The sequence below is a fragment of the Aplidium turbinatum genome, chromosome 7 (genome assembly GCF_918807975.1).
Source record: "Aplidium turbinatum chromosome 7, kaAplTurb1.1, whole genome shotgun sequence".
Lineage (NCBI taxonomy): Eukaryota > Metazoa > Chordata > Ascidiacea > Aplousobranchia > Polyclinidae > Aplidium > Aplidium turbinatum.
In genome coordinates this window covers 15,918,402-15,939,655 of record NC_137478.1, presented here as the reverse complement: position 1 = coordinate 15,939,655, position 21,254 = coordinate 15,918,402, and the positions used below count along the sequence as shown (strand labels likewise).

The 21,254-nt window shown below is 36.8% G+C and overlaps 1 protein-coding gene across 1 annotated transcript in view; it reads right to left on the bottom strand.

The window, feature by feature from the left end:
* LOC145774371 (uncharacterized) overlaps window positions 1-21,254 on the bottom strand; it is a 187,203-nt gene that overhangs the window by 100,839 nt on the left and 65,110 nt on the right. The window contains exons 9-11 of the mRNA XM_082585603.1: window positions 6,512-6,662; window positions 5,384-5,583; window positions 1,333-1,422 (exon numbers count right to left, since the gene is read on the bottom strand). Coding sequence (XP_082441729.1) covers window positions 1,333-1,422; window positions 5,384-5,583; window positions 6,512-6,662 — 441 coding nt within the window. The remainder of the gene's footprint in view (window positions 1-1,332; window positions 1,423-5,383; window positions 5,584-6,511; window positions 6,663-21,254) is intronic.

The window sequence follows — 21,254 nt, the reverse complement described above, 5'->3', positions numbered from 1 at the left end:
TTTCCCTTGTATCATTTGCACAAAACCATCTTTCCATTGAGTTTCTTGAAGAAAGCAGATATCAATTCCTCAACTGGAGACTTTCTCTACTACTTCACTGGATGTTCCTCTCATTGTTCCAACATTTAATGAAGCATTGGAAGGCCCTTTTCCGCTACTACTGTTCAAGACACCAGCATTCCAGCAACTCCAAGGTTTCTGGCCCCGTGTTCACGTTATGCTGATACTGTGATGTACCATAAAATTTGGAGTGTATTTTTACACGATGGGCATCCTCTCTAACACCAAATTCAGTTGCTTACAGCTGGATGAAGTAAATCTTGTTGCTTGATGTGGCTGGTGGGTGTTGCCACCCCATACGCCCTTTGAAGCAGTTCTCTATGTATGTTGGGTTGGCACAAAGCATATCATACCCTAGACATTAAGAGGATCCCACTCCAAACGTATGACTGCATCAGCTCCTACTGGCCGCAAAGCCAGGTTCCCCAGGATGACAGGTCGAGGACTTGTGTCATGTAGCCTACCTGTGATAGCAGCCCATGCCAGTCCATACACCTATAATGTACCGAGACATCTCCGTAGGAGCTAGGTAGGGCTGGAAGCACTATTACCATCCGGGCACTTCTACAACAGTCTGCAAGCAGAAACAGGCAAGAAAGTGAAGCAGAAGTAGCCTCCTATAGAGCTGCAAAAACCATTTCTATATTTTCGCGAATCTAAAAACCGATCTTGTGTATACAATGCCATTTGAAAGTTGAAACATGTTACAGGTTCCCCTACTGTTTACTGCACAGAGTTATTTTTGTGACAAAACTTACTTTTGCCTGGGTGATTTATTTCACAGCAGAATTGTGCAACAACACAAACGTTTAAAATCGTACAAGATCAGAGGATGTCAATCATGAAGAACATCCGGTTACCATCTCAAACATTGAGATTGCAATATGTGGGGTCAAATGAAAAAAACTCGCAAAAAGTACTATGTCAATGTGAATGACCGGAAGTCTTTCTTAAATCGTCCAACATACAGATTACGTGAGTGAAAAGTGTGTAGGCTTTCGTCTCATCTGTGCATCGTCAAAAACTTGTTTTCAAGGCCAGGAAGGCTACATAATTTACACCTGTGAAAGCACTCTGTAAATTATTCAAATAATAAAACGGTTTAGATGTGACACCCATGGGCCATGACACCTCACTTTGGACAGTGCATATGAGGATGAATTGCAACAGAACCTTGTACAGAGTTACAGAGGTCACGACACATGTACAGACACTTGAAAAATCTCAAGAAACATAAAAATTTTAAAACATGACTGTGATCAATAAGCGTACCGCCTTCTTTCGCTGCCTTGATTGACAGGCAGCTTCACGATTTTTCATCATCCGTTGCTGTCGCTTCAACACCCGGTTTTGACTCACTCTCTGAAAGCAAAAAACAACCAATCAGTAAAAAAGGACAAGCGTTTTTAAAACAGTACTTGTATTTGGATGAGCATAAGTTTGGCCAAGCTTATGAGATTACTTTGTATTGATCACACACGTCACTCTGTCATAAGGCAGTCATGAAAATTTTGCATTTTTGAGCGTTTTCAGGAGTAAGTTCTAAGTAGGTGGGCAAATTAGAAGTTACGCATATAAAATCGGTTTCGATATCTGTGCATGCATTTACGTTTTGTTGTACCCTCTAATCGAGTCAGAAACGCATTTTTTATACTGTATTGCATATATATCATGACTTTTTCTCTGTCACAACTTCTACTCATATAACTTTCTCTATTTCAACTTCTTGAAAAATCAAGCGACAAACACATTTTATTGGCCATGTTATGAAAAAGGAACAATTAGAACACACTGCTTTTTGTGAAAATATCAATAGAAAACGAGTTCAGGGAAAACAGCGTTTCACTTTTCTCAATAACCTCAAGGATCACCTTCATCTTATGACCGCAACAATTTTTCATACAGTCAAATACCAAGATAAATGGCAGGGGTCCCACTCAAGATTTTCCTATTTTTTTATGATTTTATGCCAAAAAAGTCAAAAATTTTATGATTTTTTTTGGCTATTTTATGCTTTTTTTTATGATTTTTCATCAAAATTTTATGCTTTTTTTATGATTTTACATCAGAGCTAAATGTTTTGTTATATTTAATTTTTTAAAGTTTTTCTTTTTACATTTTACGCATAAGAAGCGATTACAGAAAAACAATCAATGCGAGTCATCACGTCAAAGCAAACATAGGCTACAGCTTTTGAGTAGAAGTAGAAAACATAATATACTGTAAGCTTGTTATACTTTACATTGTTTCAATATGGTCAAATATGGATGATGCTGTCAACATCCTTGCATTTAAAACAAAGTTACAACACAAAGCGCTTGATCAACTGTTGTGCCAACAAACGATACGGGTACACCGGTACAGTATTCCAAATCCATGTATTAGCACATTGGCAGGGTCACATAATATCTGACCTTGAATTTTGATCATAATTGTAGAAGACAATTTAAGTCTTGCAATATCAGCCCGAACTTTGATCATACAGTATAATATTGTTTAAAATTTAATTATTGAAGAACAACTTAATAGTGAATACCGATATTTTCATTAATTTTGCAACATAAAAAATACTGTGCTGACATCAACTGCCCTGAGTAATTGACCAATGACCATGTAAAGAAAAATTTTTGTACTGTATCATAAAAGAAAGGTTTGGATGGGTGGTGGGATAAATTAACCCTGTAATTGCAATTTATGATTTAATCATGTGTCTTGATCGCATACAGTTCATAATTGTTCATTCTTGGAAGATGAAAAACCACCTTGAAGCTAATTTTAAAATTTAGGAAGTGGCTATTGTTACGTGACCATATCAAAGGCCGTAATGCCGCCATGTTTCCGCTTGTTTTTCTTGACGGCAAAAGTTAGAATTAGGTGAACAGTTATGATTGAGTACAATAGGTTTAGGTTAAGGGAAGATAAGAGTTTTGGTGAGGGGTAGATTAGAGTTTGGGCTAGGCTAGAAGATAGAGTTAGTGTTAAAAATATTTCAAATTTCTAAATTCGCGTTAAAATGTAGTACAGTAACACACTGCTTGCAAATGGGCTCTATAGTTTCCTTGCCTAGCCCTGCCTCTTCTAATTCCAGCTCTACAAGCAACGCTGGACTTAACTGAAACGCAACCACATGTTATCCTAAATTAGCGCATTCCACAGACAGCGTCACAATCGTTACACAAATAATTATGCTGTCATCATGGTTGGAACTTCACAACTAGGCTATTACATTATATCAAATTTTTTGATTTTTACGTGCCCAGTTCTCCATCACAACTAAATTTTATGATTTTTTATGATTGTGTCTAAATTTTATGCTATTTTATGATTTTTTTCCAAATTAAGCAAAATTTTATGATTTTATGCCGAGTGGGACCCCTGAAATGGAAAGAACTATGCATGAATGCTTAAGCTTGGCACAAACATGGTACACAAAGAAGAATATTATAACGCCTCATGTCACTGTCTGTACTATTTTCTTTATAGTGTGAGCCTCTGGAGCTGAACTTGAGGGCAGGGCCAGCATGCAGCATGGAGCACAAACTCAGGGCAGATCTTACACGGCCCTGGAGAATTGTGTGGTTTCACTAGACGGAGGGTAGTGGCGAACTCTTCTGGAGTTAAATCTCCAGAGATTATTTCTATTTGTGGTGTTTCCACTCGCCACAGGACAGATACTTCCCTGGTGACAGAGCAGGATCCTGTGTCTTGTAGACCCCGTTCTGCATTAGCTGGGAACCAATGGCATTTGCAGAAATGGGGCACTGGCGAGGAGAGTTTGCTGAGTGCCCAGTGAGGTTGTTGATGATGCTCCATGCTTTGCGGCTTAAATGTAAGAAGTCGATAGTTTGGACGGCTTTGTTTCATTGCTCAAGCTTCTTTGCATCCAGCCACTCACGTAATTTGGTGGCAGCAATGGCAGAAGTAGTACCAGGTGTGGCATTTAGGTAGGAGCAATAGAGAGTCTCACATTTAGACTCTCAGTATGGTGTATAGCTGGTTTGACGGCAGCATGGTATTGTGGCCTTTCAGCAGTTATTATGGCATTGCAGGATTCCTGGTACGCCTCGTTTACGTTGCATGTTTCAGGTGATGGCAACTTTGCTGTACAAGGTGAACAAAAAGTCTTTGGACCAACTTATAAATGACTTATTAATAGAAAATAAATACAAATTCATCAAAAAGGCCACATTTCCTTGCTTCAGAATCTTGGAAGTTGACGTGAGCACTAGTCCTGAGTCTTTCTTGAGATGTGGGATGGTGCACCATCTTGTTGAAATGTGAATGCCTGGTCTTTGTAGTGTTTCTTCATCTGGAACCAAAATATTGTTGATGTAACGATCTGAATTGATTTTAACTCAGTTGTTTCACGAAAATCAGGAGATTTCCAAATTTTGGAGATAGCGCCCCACACCATGACAGAAGATGGTTTTTAACGGCGGTAATCTGTTTCACAAAATCTTTAATATGTGCTGAAAACTTTGCATAAATTCTATCATTCTGATTAATTATTGAACTGAGCTTCAATTGTGAAGTTTTTCATCTGAAAAAATGATCTCTTGCCCAGCCATACCGGCCATCAGAATCTGTGCTCTATCAAGGCCATTTTGCTTTTGGAGAGGTGTAAGAAACTTTTTCATCTTGTAGGGAGACAACTGAAGATCTTTTTCCAGAATAGTCTCCATTGAAGTGTTGTGGATGGATCTGTTTAGGTTTCTTCTAATGCTTTCTCGGACAGTCTTAACCACTTTCTTTGCTCGAGCAGTGCGAGGTCTTCCACTCCTAGGACAAACTTCAGATGTACCATGTTCTTTAAATCTACTCAAAACACATTAAACGGTGGATTTGGAAACTTTTTAGAGCTTAGTGATCTCAAAGTTGGTTTTCCTAGTGAAATGGAGCTGAATGATGGCTTTTCTTTGGCTCATTTTAGACCTTACAATTAATCTTTAAAATTAGACCTAAAGTTTAGAGAGTTAGAGCAAGATATTTAGCATATTAAAAGGCATTTAAGTGACGTTCAATATGACAATTGCTAGTTCCATCGTTTCACCGGTGCGCTCGGGGCAAGTGCCACGAGTTTTGGGAAGATAATAAAGGACAGCCGATGTTGGGACTGTGGGAACTTCTCAAAAACACTTCTTACTTTATGAAAACTTCCTATGTTTGGAAGAGAGCTGTCAGAGTTTTTCCATGTTTCCCACTCCCAGCAAAAAATATTTTTGTGTACATGTGATTTTCAAAAGGACATGTACGGTCTAATGACTGAAATTTCGCTACAACAAAGTGGAAACTGCTAGAAACCCCAACAACGTTAACCACTTACGTTCACCTCATCCACAGATGACAGATTCAAGCCAATGTTGGCAGCATTTTCTTTGGTAGCTCGTTGTATTGAAGCTCCTAGGTCATTTTGAAGTAGAGCAGAAGGAAAGATTACCGAGTTACCGTTAGGTACAATAGCTGTCATTGCAGGCTGGGACACCATGAGAGGTTTTGCTGAAGATTTATGATTGCTTTTCTTCACTAAATAATGAAACAATTTTAATAGATTAAAAGACATAAACTCTCCGGACTGAGAAAGCTTATTTCGTTAAACTATAACTAGGATACAGGGAAAAGTGAACTTCAAAGATGCCATGTTAACAAACATAACTTACAAATCGACTTGTTGAAACCAAGATACATCTTTGTGGGAAGCCAACTGAAACTCCTTTGACTTATGGTCGGATTCTCTTCCAACTGGGCCTCCTACCTGGCCTTCATGATTTCATATGCTAATTTTCTAGGCAGGTTGGTAAAACAGTGGTGATTGTCCTTGTGAGTGTGTACGTGAAAAGAGCAATAGCATCTACTTGTTATTTTTGGCCTTCTAATCAGTGTTTCTTAACCTTTTTTACCTCATGATGCACCTGTAGACTTTTGAAAAAAAAAATTTTGGTATATTGGAATTTCTCTAAAATTAGTTGCAATTTTTTATTACTATAGATAGGTTTCATAATTGCATTAACTTTAAGGCACTGTATGCTTAATAACAAAATCTTTGATATTGTAATAAATTTGAATCGATTGCATGTTACGCAGCCTATGTTTTCCTAAAAACAATGCGTTTTTTTAATAGTCTAAGTTGGATTACATTGTGAAAGTGAGCTGCAATGCATTTCATAAAATTAAAAACAACACATTTTCAAATAGTAAAAGCAGGCAAATAAAGTTAGAGTAAGGCAATTAATTAATTTAGCAAAAGCCAACAACGCAAAAAAAACATTTTGTCTAATTTTCAGCAGAAAGCTGTAACATTAAAAAATCCAGCACTCATGCAATGTTCTTTGAGTTTGTAACCACCAAATATAAATTTAATATCTTTGGTTTTGTGCACTTCAATTTAATTACACTCGAAGCAAATATCAAAGTATGAGATTGCACTAACACGGAAATGAAACTCATAATGTACCTGGGTGGCAGGTGGTGATATTTAGTGAAGATAAAGGAATTGAAGTAATGCTCTTGTCCCGTTTTATTACCATTCGGTTCAACGAAATCTCTTTAGACTTCGGTGCCACCATAGAAGCACTTGTCACCACCTGACAACTAGGGTCGGCCATCTGTTCCAAGAAACAAAATTGGTTGACAATAACGTTTAGGTATCACTGAAAACCTTAGAGCAGTGGTTCTCAACCGGGGGTCCGCAAAACCCAAGGGGTCCTTCAAGCGATTTCAGAGGGTCGGCGAAAGTTTCCGAGTTTTAAGCATGATTGATAAATTACGAATTTTAAAAACTATTTTTGCTTTGTTTATGTATTAACCTACAGTGCGCGTGTGTGTCCCCAAACATTTAAAAAATGATTGAAAACAATTTTTTTGTGGGTGAGGCTTCACTAAAAAAGTAAATTTACAAAATTTCAAAGAACTCAGTCAAGGTTTAGGTCCTCCACATTCCAATCGCCTGTATCCCCTTGATAGCTTGACAAGCGCTTTTAAATATCATAATCTACTTAAACATAGCAGTAGAGTGTATAACTGCACAATGGTTTATTAAAAATCAACTTTCAGTAACTTAACCAATACAATGTTGTTTCATATATAATTGTATATCATTGCAATTATACTTCTTAATAATGCAAAAATATTGATCATGGGCAGATTAATTATTATTAATATATATGTCTAATTATTGCGTATTAGCAATAGAAAGCAATTTGACTATAAATGTTCAGTCATGTACACATTGTACAGGGCAACATTTTCGTTTCTAGAAGACTGTGGATTTCAGCTATAACTAAAAAGTGTTCACAAGTTTCGAATACACAACAAGTCACCGTAATTTATTGTAGACAACTTTAAAGCATCAAAAACCAAGACTTTGATGGCTCATTATGGCGTCGTAAATTTGGCACTTTAAAGCAGTCATTCCCAACAACCTGCAGCACATTTTGATAACGTTTTTCAATTTTTGCTGTTGGTAGAAAGTCTGATGCCAGTTTTATGCCCCTCTCTGCACTATCATTGACAACGCAAATGTTTTTAATGGTGTCTGCTGCTGAGATATATGACAAAATCTTATCCCATTGGTTCACTGGAAAACTAAAGAAATCTGTACAAATGTTCAGAACATTGAAAAAGTTCCAAGTTGAACTACCAACAAATGAGGCAAGAGTAGAATTTTCTTGAATTGCTGGCAGCATTGGTTTTCCATGTCGCTGTAAAAAGACATTTACTTTTTCATATGTTTTCAGTTTGTCAACAATTTCCTTTTTTATCAGCATCGTTAACCTGTTCACTAAATAGTACAAGCGCTATAAGCTCCTCTGTAAGGTACCATGTATGCTTTGAAAACGCACGAATAGCTGCTGTTGATACAACTTCATCAGAATGCTGTCTGACTGATTTCCATAATTCTAAGTCATTCTGTGGAGCATCTTCTGCAAATTGTGCTGCATACCACTATGGTACAGTCAAACTTCGATACTATGCCACCTTGCTATTATGCCACTCTCGCTTTTATACCACTTTTGATCGTCACCAACTGAATTCAGTAGAAAATATATTCACTATTCCACCCCTTACCCTTGCTACTGAGCCACATGACAGTACAGTATTACTGTATTAACGAAACAATAAACGCTAAAAACGAAGCGATTAGACGGCTGTAAAACGGCAAAAAGTATATGTATGTATATGTACATAGGCGTCGAAATAGGGTGGGCCGGGTGGGCAGCGACCACCCTGCCGTGAAACGAGGGTGGGCAAAATATGTTTCGCCCACCCTGTTTTCTTGACACTTATAAAGTGCTCGTTACAATTATTTCCGTTTTTGTTAAACGCTGAATTATCCAACCAACTGCAGCGCAACTTTTTGTTTTACGCTATGTCTCTCACTAGGTATCCGACAGAACAAAGCAATTCCGCAACAACGCTGCGTTGAAAAAAGGCGGCACTCACTGCCAGGGTTGGCTGATTTAAATCATCATGATTTAAATCAAACAATAAAAATCAAAAAAATCAATTAAAAAAATCAAATGATATTTTATTTGCTAAAATAAAAATAAATACATCAACAAACGTTTCACTGCTTCTCTGTAATACAAAAGTTATATTTAAATACTTAAGGCTATAGGCTATGCATTAGGGTGTTTCATTTTTTCCACACTTTCGAAATTGAAAACGTTCGGGTTTGCGTATGATGGGATTTTGGACACTGATTTGAAAAAGGTAATTTTTATTCCATTATGACGTCATTTAGATGTGGCACCGCGTGGTCGAAATTCGTGTGGGGCTAAAAATAGGGGATTTCCCGTAGCTCGGTAACGGAACATGGTAGAGAGACAAAATTGGTGTCAAAATGCGCAGAAGGGCCGCTTTCCTATACCTTCTTAAGAGACTTCATTGCCGTATCTTTCCTGCAAAGCGAATTATATCGAAAAAACGATATTTCGCATACACAAGGTGTTGCTATAAGTTTAATTTTTTCGGTCAGTAGAGCTGTTGCTACAAATTTATCTTGCATTACTGCTACAAAGCTAAGAAAAGGAAAAATAATGAAAGCTGAGAGTGAGACCCATTTGGATAACTTGGAAAGTTCCGACGAAGACGAAACAAGGGCAGCTTTCCTATTCCTTCTTAAGAGACTTCATTGCCGTATCTTCGCCGCAAAACAAATTATATAGAAAAAAAAAACGTTTTTTTACAACTTATGATGCACGGTACTTGTTTTGCTCCTAAATAAGTTATTTTTTGTGATACTTCTTTAACGGTCTCGAGGTAATTGTTCTGTTGCAAACTTAGCAATTGTATTCGTAATGCAAAGCTGAGAATTTGCAGAGATAAATTGATACTGGTACGATATCAATACTGTTAAACTTGCTAATGATGTCTACAGTTAATCGTGCAGTACTGTATATCTGAACGATGTTTTGCAAAACCGGCTTACATTTCTGGACGTTTTCTTTTCATTCTATTGCCTGTATTAACTGATTGTTCTAATAACAACATAACTCTTTAACAGCAAACAACGGTACCGGTACTATAATAAGCACTATAATATCATTCCTTGTTGCACAAAAATGCGCGAAGTCGCAAATCGGCACGTCGGTTGCTTTCATCACTAATTCGTTCTCCTATAACATTTTTGAGCTTTCCGATTCATCGCTCAGTGGAACGATTAGGTTACTGATCAATCGACCTCCAGAAAGATGGAGGTACATCATGGGCGCACATGACGCATGTTGCAATATGAGTTGCATAATGCATATGGTTTCTTGTTTATAAATCAAAAGATGCTTCAAATTGTGTGGTACATCCATAAATGTAGAACAAGCCAACACCAGCATGCACATTTGATCGCTCATAAAATAGTCGTTTTGTCCTTCAGTAACTTCCTTCTGTTCAGCAAACCATTCGATTTGTTTGTGCATTTTTTAATTGACCTTCTGAAGATTTTAATGCATTCTAAACGTTTGTTAACCCCCGACTTTTTACCAGTATTGGCCGCCGTCATGTCTGCCATTACTGAATAAATATTAGGCAAAATACTTTCGCAAGCATCTAGTGTGATGGTATTGTACAAAATTTCACTTGTGACAGATGTACCGGAGGAAAAAGATTTAACTGCGATCAATGCTTCCGTCTTGCCACGCTTCTCATTGATAAACTGGCCAAGGAAAACATTCTGCACTTCAACTTTCTGCAATGCCATCATGCAAACTTTTTTATGTTGACGGAGCATCGTCGATGGCGAAGCAGTGATTTCAGCACCTCCACAGCACAAGGGTTGGTCGGATTGCTGACGGATGCTTGTCATTCGGTGGTCTGCGAGTATGCAACTTTCACTACTCACTTTCAGAGTCTTGCGAACTGACACCCACATGTGATCGGTTTTAGCAAAAAAGTTGGATCAGTTTCGTCTTTATCAGAACTTTCCAAGTTAGCCAAATGGGTCTCACTCTCAACTTTCATTATTTTTCTTTTTCTTAGCTTTGTAGCAGTAATGCAAGCCAAATTTGTAGCAACAGCTCCACTGACCGAAAAAATTTGAACTTATAGCAACACCTTGTGTATGCAAAATATCGTTTTTTCGATATAATTTGCTTTGCGGGAAAGATACGGCAATGAAGTCTCTTAAGAAGGTATAGGAAAGCGGCCCTTCTGCGCATTTTGACACCAATTTTGTCTCTCTACCATGTTCCGTTACCGAGTTACGGGAAATCCCCTATTTTTAGCCCCACACGAACTTCGACCACGCGGTGCCACATCTAAATGACGTCATAATGGAATAAAAATTACATTTTTCAAATCAGTGTCCAAAATCCCATCATACGCAAACCCGAACGTTTTCAATTTCAAAAGTGTGGAAAAAATGAAACACCCTACTATGCATGTTTTGAAAGGCAACTTAGTTTACTTGGCAGTTCACAAACAGTGTTGTTCACTAAACATAGTTTTTGAGCAAGTTTTTTCCACTTTTGGTCTGGTTCAATCAGAAGTTCGAAATCGATTGGGCACTGCAAAAGCTGGCGAGCTTGTATTTATGTACAAACTTCTCAATGCAAAATAAACTGCAATTTTGTGTCATCTGAACTTTATTGTTTAGGTATGGTACGTCGGTAACACAATTATATTACACAGTTAAACTTTCTTTGCAAAAAGTCTGGTTGTAGGCTATGCATCAGTTGACTAAAAAAGCAAAGTAATGTGTGCTCAAACGTAAGGAAAGATTTTAGTGTAGTGAGATGACAGTCTGAGACGTACCTCAATCTCGATATGCACATTATGATTTAGTATAATGCAACATATCACACCTACTTAAAAATATGTGCAATAGCGTGACGCAACAATTTATCGAAAGACAATTTATCGAACGACAATTCATCGAAACGACAGTTCATCGAAACGACTGTTTATCGAAACGACAGTTCATCAAACGACTGTTTATCGAAACGACAGTTTATCGAACGACGAAGCACATATGCAATGGAATGGAATACTCAGGTGTTAGGGGATAATGGTTAGGGATTAGGGGCTAGGGTTACTGGTTAGTGCTTAGGGGTTAGGTTTTCGATCAACTGTCATTCGGTAAATTGTCGTTCGATAAACTGTTGTTCGATAAACTGTCGTAGTACCGTGCAATAGACACTAGACAGGCTAGCCTACAATGTGATAATAAAAATGATTAAACACTTGCAAAGCAAAGCTTTTCAATCAATCAAGGGGTTAAAAATAATTCTGCTATCTTACTAAAATGATCTCTTCCCCCAAGTAGACTCGACGCTTTTTTATATAAAAAAAAATCAAAAAAATCTGATTTAAATCAAAAAAATCCGATTTTTTTGATTTTTTTTAAAAAATCATGATTTTTTCCAACCCTGCTCACTGCATTGTTGTTGCCATGGCAACTGCCACACGCTGGCAATTCCTGGTGAGGGAAAGCTACGTTTGATCTTTTCTCCGAATGGTCTCACTTTCGTTACGTCACAATCAAACTTCAGTTCCGAGTTAGCGTAAGGCAGTGGTTCCCAACCTTTTTTATCCGGTGGACCCTTTTAGTTGATATTCAAATCCAAATTCCCCCCCTATAAATTTAGTTTGTTAAAAACTCGTTTACATTAATATTTTAATCTAAGTCTTGGAAGATAAACTAAACTTTAACTACTAAAAAGCTTTTTAGCCTGTAGTATTTCTTTTCATACTAAAATAATTTAATTAATGAAGAACGTTGCAGAAAAGTAGCCTAGTTTATTCAAAGAATACATTCAAAATATAAGAGTCAATGCATTTAACAGTCTGTGTGAAGTTTGTGATATTTTTGTTTCGACAACTCGTGAAAGTGGTGGAAGAGTATTGGAAAGAGCACAACGAATATCATTCTCCACGTCTAATCTGTTCCTTCGTTTTGTTTTCATTTGCAAGACTTGAAAAATCTGATTTGCATAGATAAGTGGAAGCAAACGGAAGGACTTCGAATAGCTTTCTCTGCCACTTGAGGATAGGAATTACACGTTAATGGCCAAAATCCAGTGATTGATTTTTCTCTGAATAGCTAAGTCTCTTGCGCAAAAATCCGTTTTGAGTTTTACAAATTCATCCTGCAATTTGTTGGAAACTTTTTCCGTCAACAATGTGAATGAATTTCGTATTAAATCAAGCTCATCGTCATAAATTTCAGGAAAATATCGAATGAATTCCAGTTCTAATGCTGTGAGATGTTGCAAAATCATTTCTTTTTCCAACTCTGGAAGAACGTGTTCTTTGTCGTCAACAACTAGCACCGATGATAATAATTCTTTAAACATGTTCAATTGTTCCTTCCAACTTTTCTCTTTCAATTATTAAGCTTGCTGGTGAAAGCTTCCAAATCATCTTGAAATGCTGAGCGGTACTTGGCATCTGCTCCTGGAAGGGCTACCCAAGCCAGGCTGGTCGAAGGGTAGAGGCCAGACAAAATGTAGTCTTCCCGCGACCAGGACAACAGAGCCTTCTGGTACCTTAACCCTTTGTCCTGTGGGGGGGGGGTCGGGTGGGACTTGGCGCTTTTCAAAGCAATATCACTAAAGAACTACGCAATCCACACCTTTGAAATTTTTTGACTTTTCCTAAAAATTATTCAAGAATGTATTCCGATTTAAATGACGTTGCTATTGTCTATAGTTTTAGAGATATGGCATGATTTTCATAACATACTCTGATATTTTAGCTAGCTACTAGCTAGCCCTTTTGTTTTCAAATTATACGGATTAATAGGATTACTGAGCGCCGCCTTGCGTGGTCTGCGACGCAGATATCTCATGAGTTGGCTTTGTTGTAAAGCACTCAACCGTAATGATTCCGCCTTTTGTTTGCAAACTCGAGTTTTGAGTTGCTTGACTGATCTTTAATTACATCTGAGTTTCTTTGAAATTATCAGAGCATAGGATTGGCCATGCTGAAAAAGATGTCATTTTACATTGTTTTCTATGGCTAATGCATTTTGTTTCTAACTTATAGAAAGAAGCCTTAGGAAAATTTCTTGACAAAACTCAGTTCATCTCATAAAACAAACCGACTGATGTGGCAAATTTCTTGTTGGTTTTCTATTCTATATATAGCCAACCCCTGCAACACTGCTTTATTATTTTATTACGGTTGAATGCCTTCCACGTGTATTCATTGAACTTGAGGTCACCTGACCAGCAGTTTGTCTCATGTAAGTGAATGACTGTGCGAACGGCTTGGTGCTAATAAAAGTGTTAAATGCACAGATATTACAGTTTCTTTTCGGAAAGCAACGAGAAGTGAGTTCTTGATCCGCAAATAAACTTCCGTATGTACCGGTACACTTATATTCACATAAATATTTATAGATGTTGTTAAATTTTTTTATAAAAACCAAAGATTGAAGAATACTTGATATCGGCTATCTAAACTGCTTGGCTTTTGTGAAAAAAACATGCGCAGCTACGTTATTGTGCTTTGACTAACATTTCACATATTGTATGAACATTGAATTTTTACCTAAATGGTAATTTTGCAGGTGCTTGAGACATTACACAATTATTTTTTGTCTACAAGGCTTCAAAAGTTTTGATATATCTCATCAGAAACACTATTAGGACCAACTCAATCATTTCAAACTTTTTGTTGGTCTTCAAAAGCTTATTTTCACCAATGCTTACTTCAAAACCGTATAAGCCTATACATTTTTCTCAATAAATTTGGACGTGTATGTCATTTAGAGCAAAGTTTTTTGTTGTGTTGAAAGAATCTGAAATCAATGCCTCGTTGTTGTAACGTAATCTATCAGTCAGTCGCTTTTGTGCCTTTTTGTTTTCGAATGCATTTCCATGACAAAAGATTGGCTTTTGTAATAACACCATCAATGGTAAAGTTGCATTCTATGACGGCATCTCAAACGCTATACCATACTCAGCAATTTTTCTAAAGCATTGTTACACAAAATGCATATCTGACAAAGTAAGGAAAATATGTTGAATTGAATTATTTTTTATACGGATTGTTTTCCTTGTCTTATGCAACTAATTACAAAAAAAATAAAAACGATTTTTATGGTTTGGCATAAAATATGTATATTGAGGTTCACCTTGGTTTGCATAATGAAAAATGAAAATCATAACAAACAACTGCTCGAAGTGATTTTCACAGCTATTTGATACTTCGCGATGATACCAATTATAGTTTTTATGCGCTTTTACTTTGAATTTTTCACAAGCAAGACTTTACAAAACAACTTCAGTGTATAAGCTATTTGCCCGTGAGTCGATTGACCAGAGTAGCCTAAGTGGACCAGAAAGCTGTGGCCAAAACTTGATTACTTTTTATCAAAATGTTTGCACATAGGGAACAGCAATCACTTCGTTTCCAATTAGCAAATAACTTTTTTTCATTGATTCAACGTCTGCAGACGTCTGAACTAATATACAACAAAAATTGTTTTTCTGGGTCTTTGGTTCGGAAAAACATTGTTATGACGTATTGTGACGTGATCTATCAGCCAGCAGTCGTTTATGCGCCTTTTTGGGTGTGTATCAATATTACGGAAGAAGGCTTTTGCAGTAACTCCGTCAACCGCAAACTGCATCTAAAATGATATTTCAAAATTTGAAGAGAAAGAAATCTTCTAATGCGTAAGAAATAGCTTGACAGAAAATGCGTGTCCAATAATATAGAAAAAATGTAGAAAGCGATATCTTGCAAATCTAGTTGACAACATGAAAAAAGGTACTTCAATCGTTTAGACACAAACGTGCATTTTTAAAATATCAATAACCTTCAATTTTGCAGAAGAAAAAAGTCAAAACTTTAGAGATTTTTTGTTTTTGTACGACAATGGCAATCAGCCTAAAAAAGATTTTTTTGCAAGATTTGATATCTTGCTAAATGTTTCTTTTTCGTATCGTTATGCCACGACTTTGAGTTTGTCACGCAGTAGATAAGGGCGGCTTGGTTGCTGTCATTGTTTTTATGGCACCTGAAATAATTGTTGAAACAATCCTTGAAATGTAGGACAATCGACTTGAAATAGAATTCTCAGACAAAAAATCACTAATATCTCATTCAATTTGTCTTTCAAAGTAGGTCAAACATTTAATCATCCTAAAAGACAAATAATGAAATTTTTTAACCTATTTGAATTAAAAACAAAAACTAGTTTATTTTCAATTAATTTTGGTCTACAATCCTGTATGACAAAGGTTTCTTACTGCGAATTTTGCTATAATTTATTCTTTCATGACAATAGGCTGCTAATTAACCTAACAAACGTACAATGGTTTTTGAAGCTTCGGTTCTTCTCAGTTTAGCTGAAATTTTAATTGGTTGGGAAACAAGTCGTAAGAGTACCGTAATCGCTTTCCAGCTGTGATTTCCATACATAAAAAGATGTAATCCATTTACTATAAAACCAACCCAAATTTGTAAGAAGCAAAAAATTGAAACAGCAAGCTGTTCAATCTTTTTGGCTAATTTATTTTGAAACAAGCAAATAAAGTGCATTTGCTCTGCATGCTCTGATAAAACGTGTACGTAGATACTAGAGTTGAGAGTAACTACGTTTCGTTGTTATAACCTATAGTATTAGGAATTTTTTGCTTCGTTCTGCAAAATGAATGTCATACGTATTTCAGAAATATGTTGCTTAGATATATTATGCATTGATCAATTGAGTATATATTTTAATCGATTGAGAATATATAAACCGATAGAAAGTTTGTATTTCAATGTAAGTCTATAGAAAGTTGTTTCACAATAATGTAACCTTACTGTAGTTATTAGAAAAAATGTTATAAGATATATTTACAGCTAAACTAGCCTCTCATCCTTCTCTGAGGCATTTTTTCAAAGAATATTGTAAGCTTCAATTTAGTCAGGACATGTTATCATTCTAAGGATTTTCAGATAGAATTTAGAAAAAGAAAAAATCGGTCACAGCCTAAAAAATGCAGCCTATTAGTAAATTTGTTTTTAATTATTTGTTGTTTAGAACAATACCATAAGTAGGCTACATGAATAATTTCATTGTTGCTTTTTGTCAGATCTATAGTATTGTCATCTACCCGCAACCCTATTTTAGCACGAAATTAAATTGTTATTGTCATGGCAACGCACTATTACAATATTGACGAAGCCTTGAATCAAATTTTGGATGAGGACTTGGGAGATATCGGCAACTTGGAAAACGACAGTGGTGAAGACAACGAGGATGAAACCGCTGCTCATGATTCCACAGCAATTTTCCAAGATGATGAAGAAACTGCAAATGAAAATAGTGAACCAACTTCGACCAACAAAAAACCTATTTATGACATTGAATCAGCCCTTGACATGAACAACTACGATCCGCATTCGACGACACAGCACGAATCGTGTGTCGGAGTGCTTGAAAAGGGTTCTCGTAAAAATGGTCCACAAAAAGAAATCGTATGGTCAACTGTACCACCTAGGAATATTGGTCGTCAGCCAAGATCTGCCGTTATTACTGATACGCCAGGTGTTCGGGACAGTGCCAAGTCAGCTAACAACATCAAGACAGCGTGGGAGCTTTTCTTTAGTTTGTCTATGCTGAAAATGATTATCGAACGTACCAATGAAAGAATTCAGGCAGTACGGAGAGCATTGCCTCCTTCTGTTTTACAGGACTGCAGGTACACTCAATTTCACAATACCGACGAAACTGAAATGTTAAGTTTTATAGGCTTAGTCTATATGCGTGGCCTCCTGGGACTCAACCATCACGACACAAGAATTTTGTTTTCCTCGATTACAGGCCATCCGGTTTTTGGCGCTACAATGGGCCAAAAACGTTTTGATTTTCTGCATGCCTGCGTAACATTTGACGACGCATCTAAAAGACGAGAAAAATGGATAAAAGACAGATTTGCTGCCTTTCGTGACTTTTTTGAAATTTTTAACGAAAACTGTGGTAAACATGTGATACCAGATGAATGGTTGTCAATAGACGAAACTTTATATCCAATGCGAAATCAAATTGGTTTCAAACAATACAATCCGAACAAGCCGGCTAAATACGGGTTGCTATTCAAATCAGTCAACGCGGTACGGTATAGTTTCACATTCGCTTCACTGCCATATTGTGGAAAACCAGAAGACGACTCAAGCGAATTTTATATATATGGAACAGAAAACGTCACAAAGCATTTGGTAACAAAACTTCAACATCAAGTGGACCTGCAAGGAAGGAACATATCGTTTGATCGCCTCTACACAAGCATTTCACTAGCCCAATGGCTTCTATCACACAATGTTACTTGTGTTGGAACACTCCAAGCTAATAGAAAAGGTATTCCATCACAAGTAAAACAAACCGCTGGACGTGCCATTTATTCGTATAAATGCTTTTGGGAAGCAGAAAAAAAGAAATTAGTTCTGCACTCATACGTCGTAAAAACAAAAAGCACGGGTTTACGAAATGTGTTGATGTTATCTACTCTTCAACCACTTGTAGGTACCGTCAAAGGTGACATCAAAAAAAAACCAGCAATATACAAACTTTATGATTTCACAAAAGGTGGAACTGATATTGTAGATCAACGAATGGCCAAATACTCCACAAAAACCAAATCGAAACGTTGGACAATCCCAGCATTTTCCTATGTACTTGATACATGCCGCGTAAATGCAAGCAGTTTGCTTTGCTTGAACACCCACAGCGATCCGAGAAAAGTTAATTCGTTCGACTGTGGATGGGATTTAGCCATGCAATTGATATTGCCTCAAGTGCAGCGCAGACCAACGATAGGTTTGCGCACTGTAATTGCAAGTAAAATGCGCATTGTTTTGGGGGAAACTGATCGTTCTGTGACTGCAACAACCTCGGCAACGGAGCGAAAACTTTTTCCAAACAAATCACAAACTCGCAGACGTTGCGGGTTTTGCTGTAGTGAAGCTTCTGGACCGGGCCAAAAGAGTCGAAAGGATAACGCAAACAAATCCAAAAATCAATGTGAAACTTGTGGCAAGGCTGTGTGTTCCGAACATGCTCTGCAACAGTGTCCAAACTGTCAAAACTAAAAACAAGCTACAAGTACAGTATATACAAACAATTTAGCAATTTCTTTTTTAGCTTTTGCTTTGAATGTGTCTTTGTTGAATACAAGAACAACTATATTTTGCATACTCTTATTGTACTGTCATGTAGAAGGTAACAACAAAAATTTATGAAGATAGCATCTACTGCAAAAGTTATTTAGGCTATATAATACGCAAATGAAAATGTTTACTAAAATATTTTATATTGGAAATACTTTATCATCGATGAAAGAAGTGCTGCATTCCTACAATAAAAAAAGGTTTTTATTGCCGCAATAATTTTATTATTCAAACAAAGATGAAAAGAAAGGTAATTTTCAAAATTAGGAACAGCCTGCAAAAAGTTTTCACCATAATGTTGACAAAAACCTAAAACAAGAATGTTTTTCGATGGCACTGGCGTTTTTCAACACTACATGCAGTAGCCCACATTTCATTCAAAATTTCAAATAGCCATATAACGAAGCTATAAGATTATCAAAAACAAAGTATCAGTTACTTTGTTTTATTTCTCTATGGTTCTACAAAGTATCAACTAGACAAAAGAAATTGCAACGCCTCAGGCAAATCAACAAGCAAACGATACTACGCAAGTAGCACGCAAAGAGCGTCATAATTATTGCGGAGGATTAGTCCCAATACAAAAGATCGAGCCTGTCACACTTAATTAAGCGGTGATTAAGACACTATTTCAAAAGTCAAAATATAAAATATGATCAACCTTCAAATAAATACCTATTGGTAACAACCTATCAGCATTAAGCAAAAAATGTTAATGGTTATGTATTCCTAGATAATTTTTCTGTATTGTGTGAAAGTTTGATTGAATTATGTCAAGCCGTTTATGAGTTATTTGCGTTTAAAGTGCTTGTGTCGGACCGACCCCCCCTCCGCAAGTCAGTTTGCGAAAAAAGGTCACAGGAAATAGGGTTAAGGCAATCTCCTAATGACAGTGACGTAAATCCATCACTCTCTTCCAACCTGCCTTGAGCAGCATGGAAGCAGTAGCCTACAGCTTGTAAATTCACATGGTATCAATATGTCAATGGCTCATAGATACAGATAACCAATGTTGATGCGCAATCTGCTTTAAACGGACATGGCGATTGAATATATACCGTATATTGGTGTTTTTCCCTTGCGTTTTCAGATTTAGTTTATTCAATGGACCAAACATATCAACCAAATAAGCAAGGAATCTAATCCATTTGTCATCATTCAGCAATGGAACAAATTCCAATTTTATTTAAAGGTCAAAAAATAATGTAAGCTCGTCTCTGAGCTCAAACACTTGCTTGATTACGTTTCCTCTTGAAAGCCATCGAGTATTTGCATGAAAAAGAAGTAGGACTACGTGATGGTCTGCATCCATGTCAGTGCACAGTTGCTTAAATAATCGGGAGTTAATCTAATAATAAACTCCCCTTTAACGCTCTAGTCTAGGCCAACTTACTACGCTTAAAAAGGCTTACAATCCTAAAACCAAATTCCCCCCCGAAAATTGTAAAATTCCCACCCTAGTGGGGAATTCCCCCCCGGTTGGGAACCACTGGCGTAAGGGAATATGAACATGACAATAAAATAACCGATACAAGCAAAAAACATACTGAAACAATCGTTTTTTACAAATCTTTCCTCACAAACTTGTTGCTGGATATAAATTGGGGCACAGCGCAATGTTGTCATTTCATTTTGAAAAGTTAAACATGAAGCAAAGTCAAACATCTATTCGCGCATTCTTAAAAACCAGCTTCCAAAAGGCGTCGAGATGATAACACTGAAGAAGTCATGTCCAGCTCGTATGAACGTAGAGATGACATTGATGAAGAAAGCAGTGCTTCAAGGATGGACAGTGGTGAAGTCAATGTCTCAGGCAATGCACCGGTAGTTGTAGAAGACAGCATGAGCCATGGATCTCTACCTGCTCTATTTGACGTTAGCATGCTACCGGATCAGCTTCCGACTCGGGAAGGAAGTGTGTTGCAAAGGAAGCTTTTTTTCCGAATTCCATTGGATGCGTCTTAACTAGAGTTGTAAAAGCAAAAAAAACGTGAAAAAACACGCGTTTTTTTTGTTTTTTTTTGTTTTTTTTTCATATTTTTCAGGAAAAGTTGTAAATTTTTTACAATTTGCAGCTTAGTTTAATTATAGTACTCTTGAAAAACATTAAACTAGTAAAAATGGTTTTATTGGTGAGCTGAAATTCCTAAGTGTTTGCGCTTGGCAGCAAAGATTTTTTGCATAGTCCTACGTTGTTTTGCTTTCTTCTTCATTCGCTGGCATGTTTGTGGCAGTAGACCTGACAAACATTGAATTAATGCAATTTGATACATGACATAATGTAGATGAGTTACTTTATTTTTCCTTTTATGGAAGTTAGCTAGCCTACGATGTTAGTATACTGGTACGGTACGCGTATTTGTAAAACTTAATTCCACCATAAGCAAAATTGACCAATCAGAAAGCAGCAAGCGATTCACACTTCTCCCGGGAGGAGAAAATTTCTCCGAGAAAAAGTGATTTTGTGCTTGCAGTAGAGTTGCCAGGTGCACAATTTACGCAAGGTATTATTGTGGAGTTGTAGATAATGCTATGCAGTTGTATGATGTGGAAGCATCATAAGTCAGTTTTAATTAATTATTGTTTACGAGTTTTCGAAT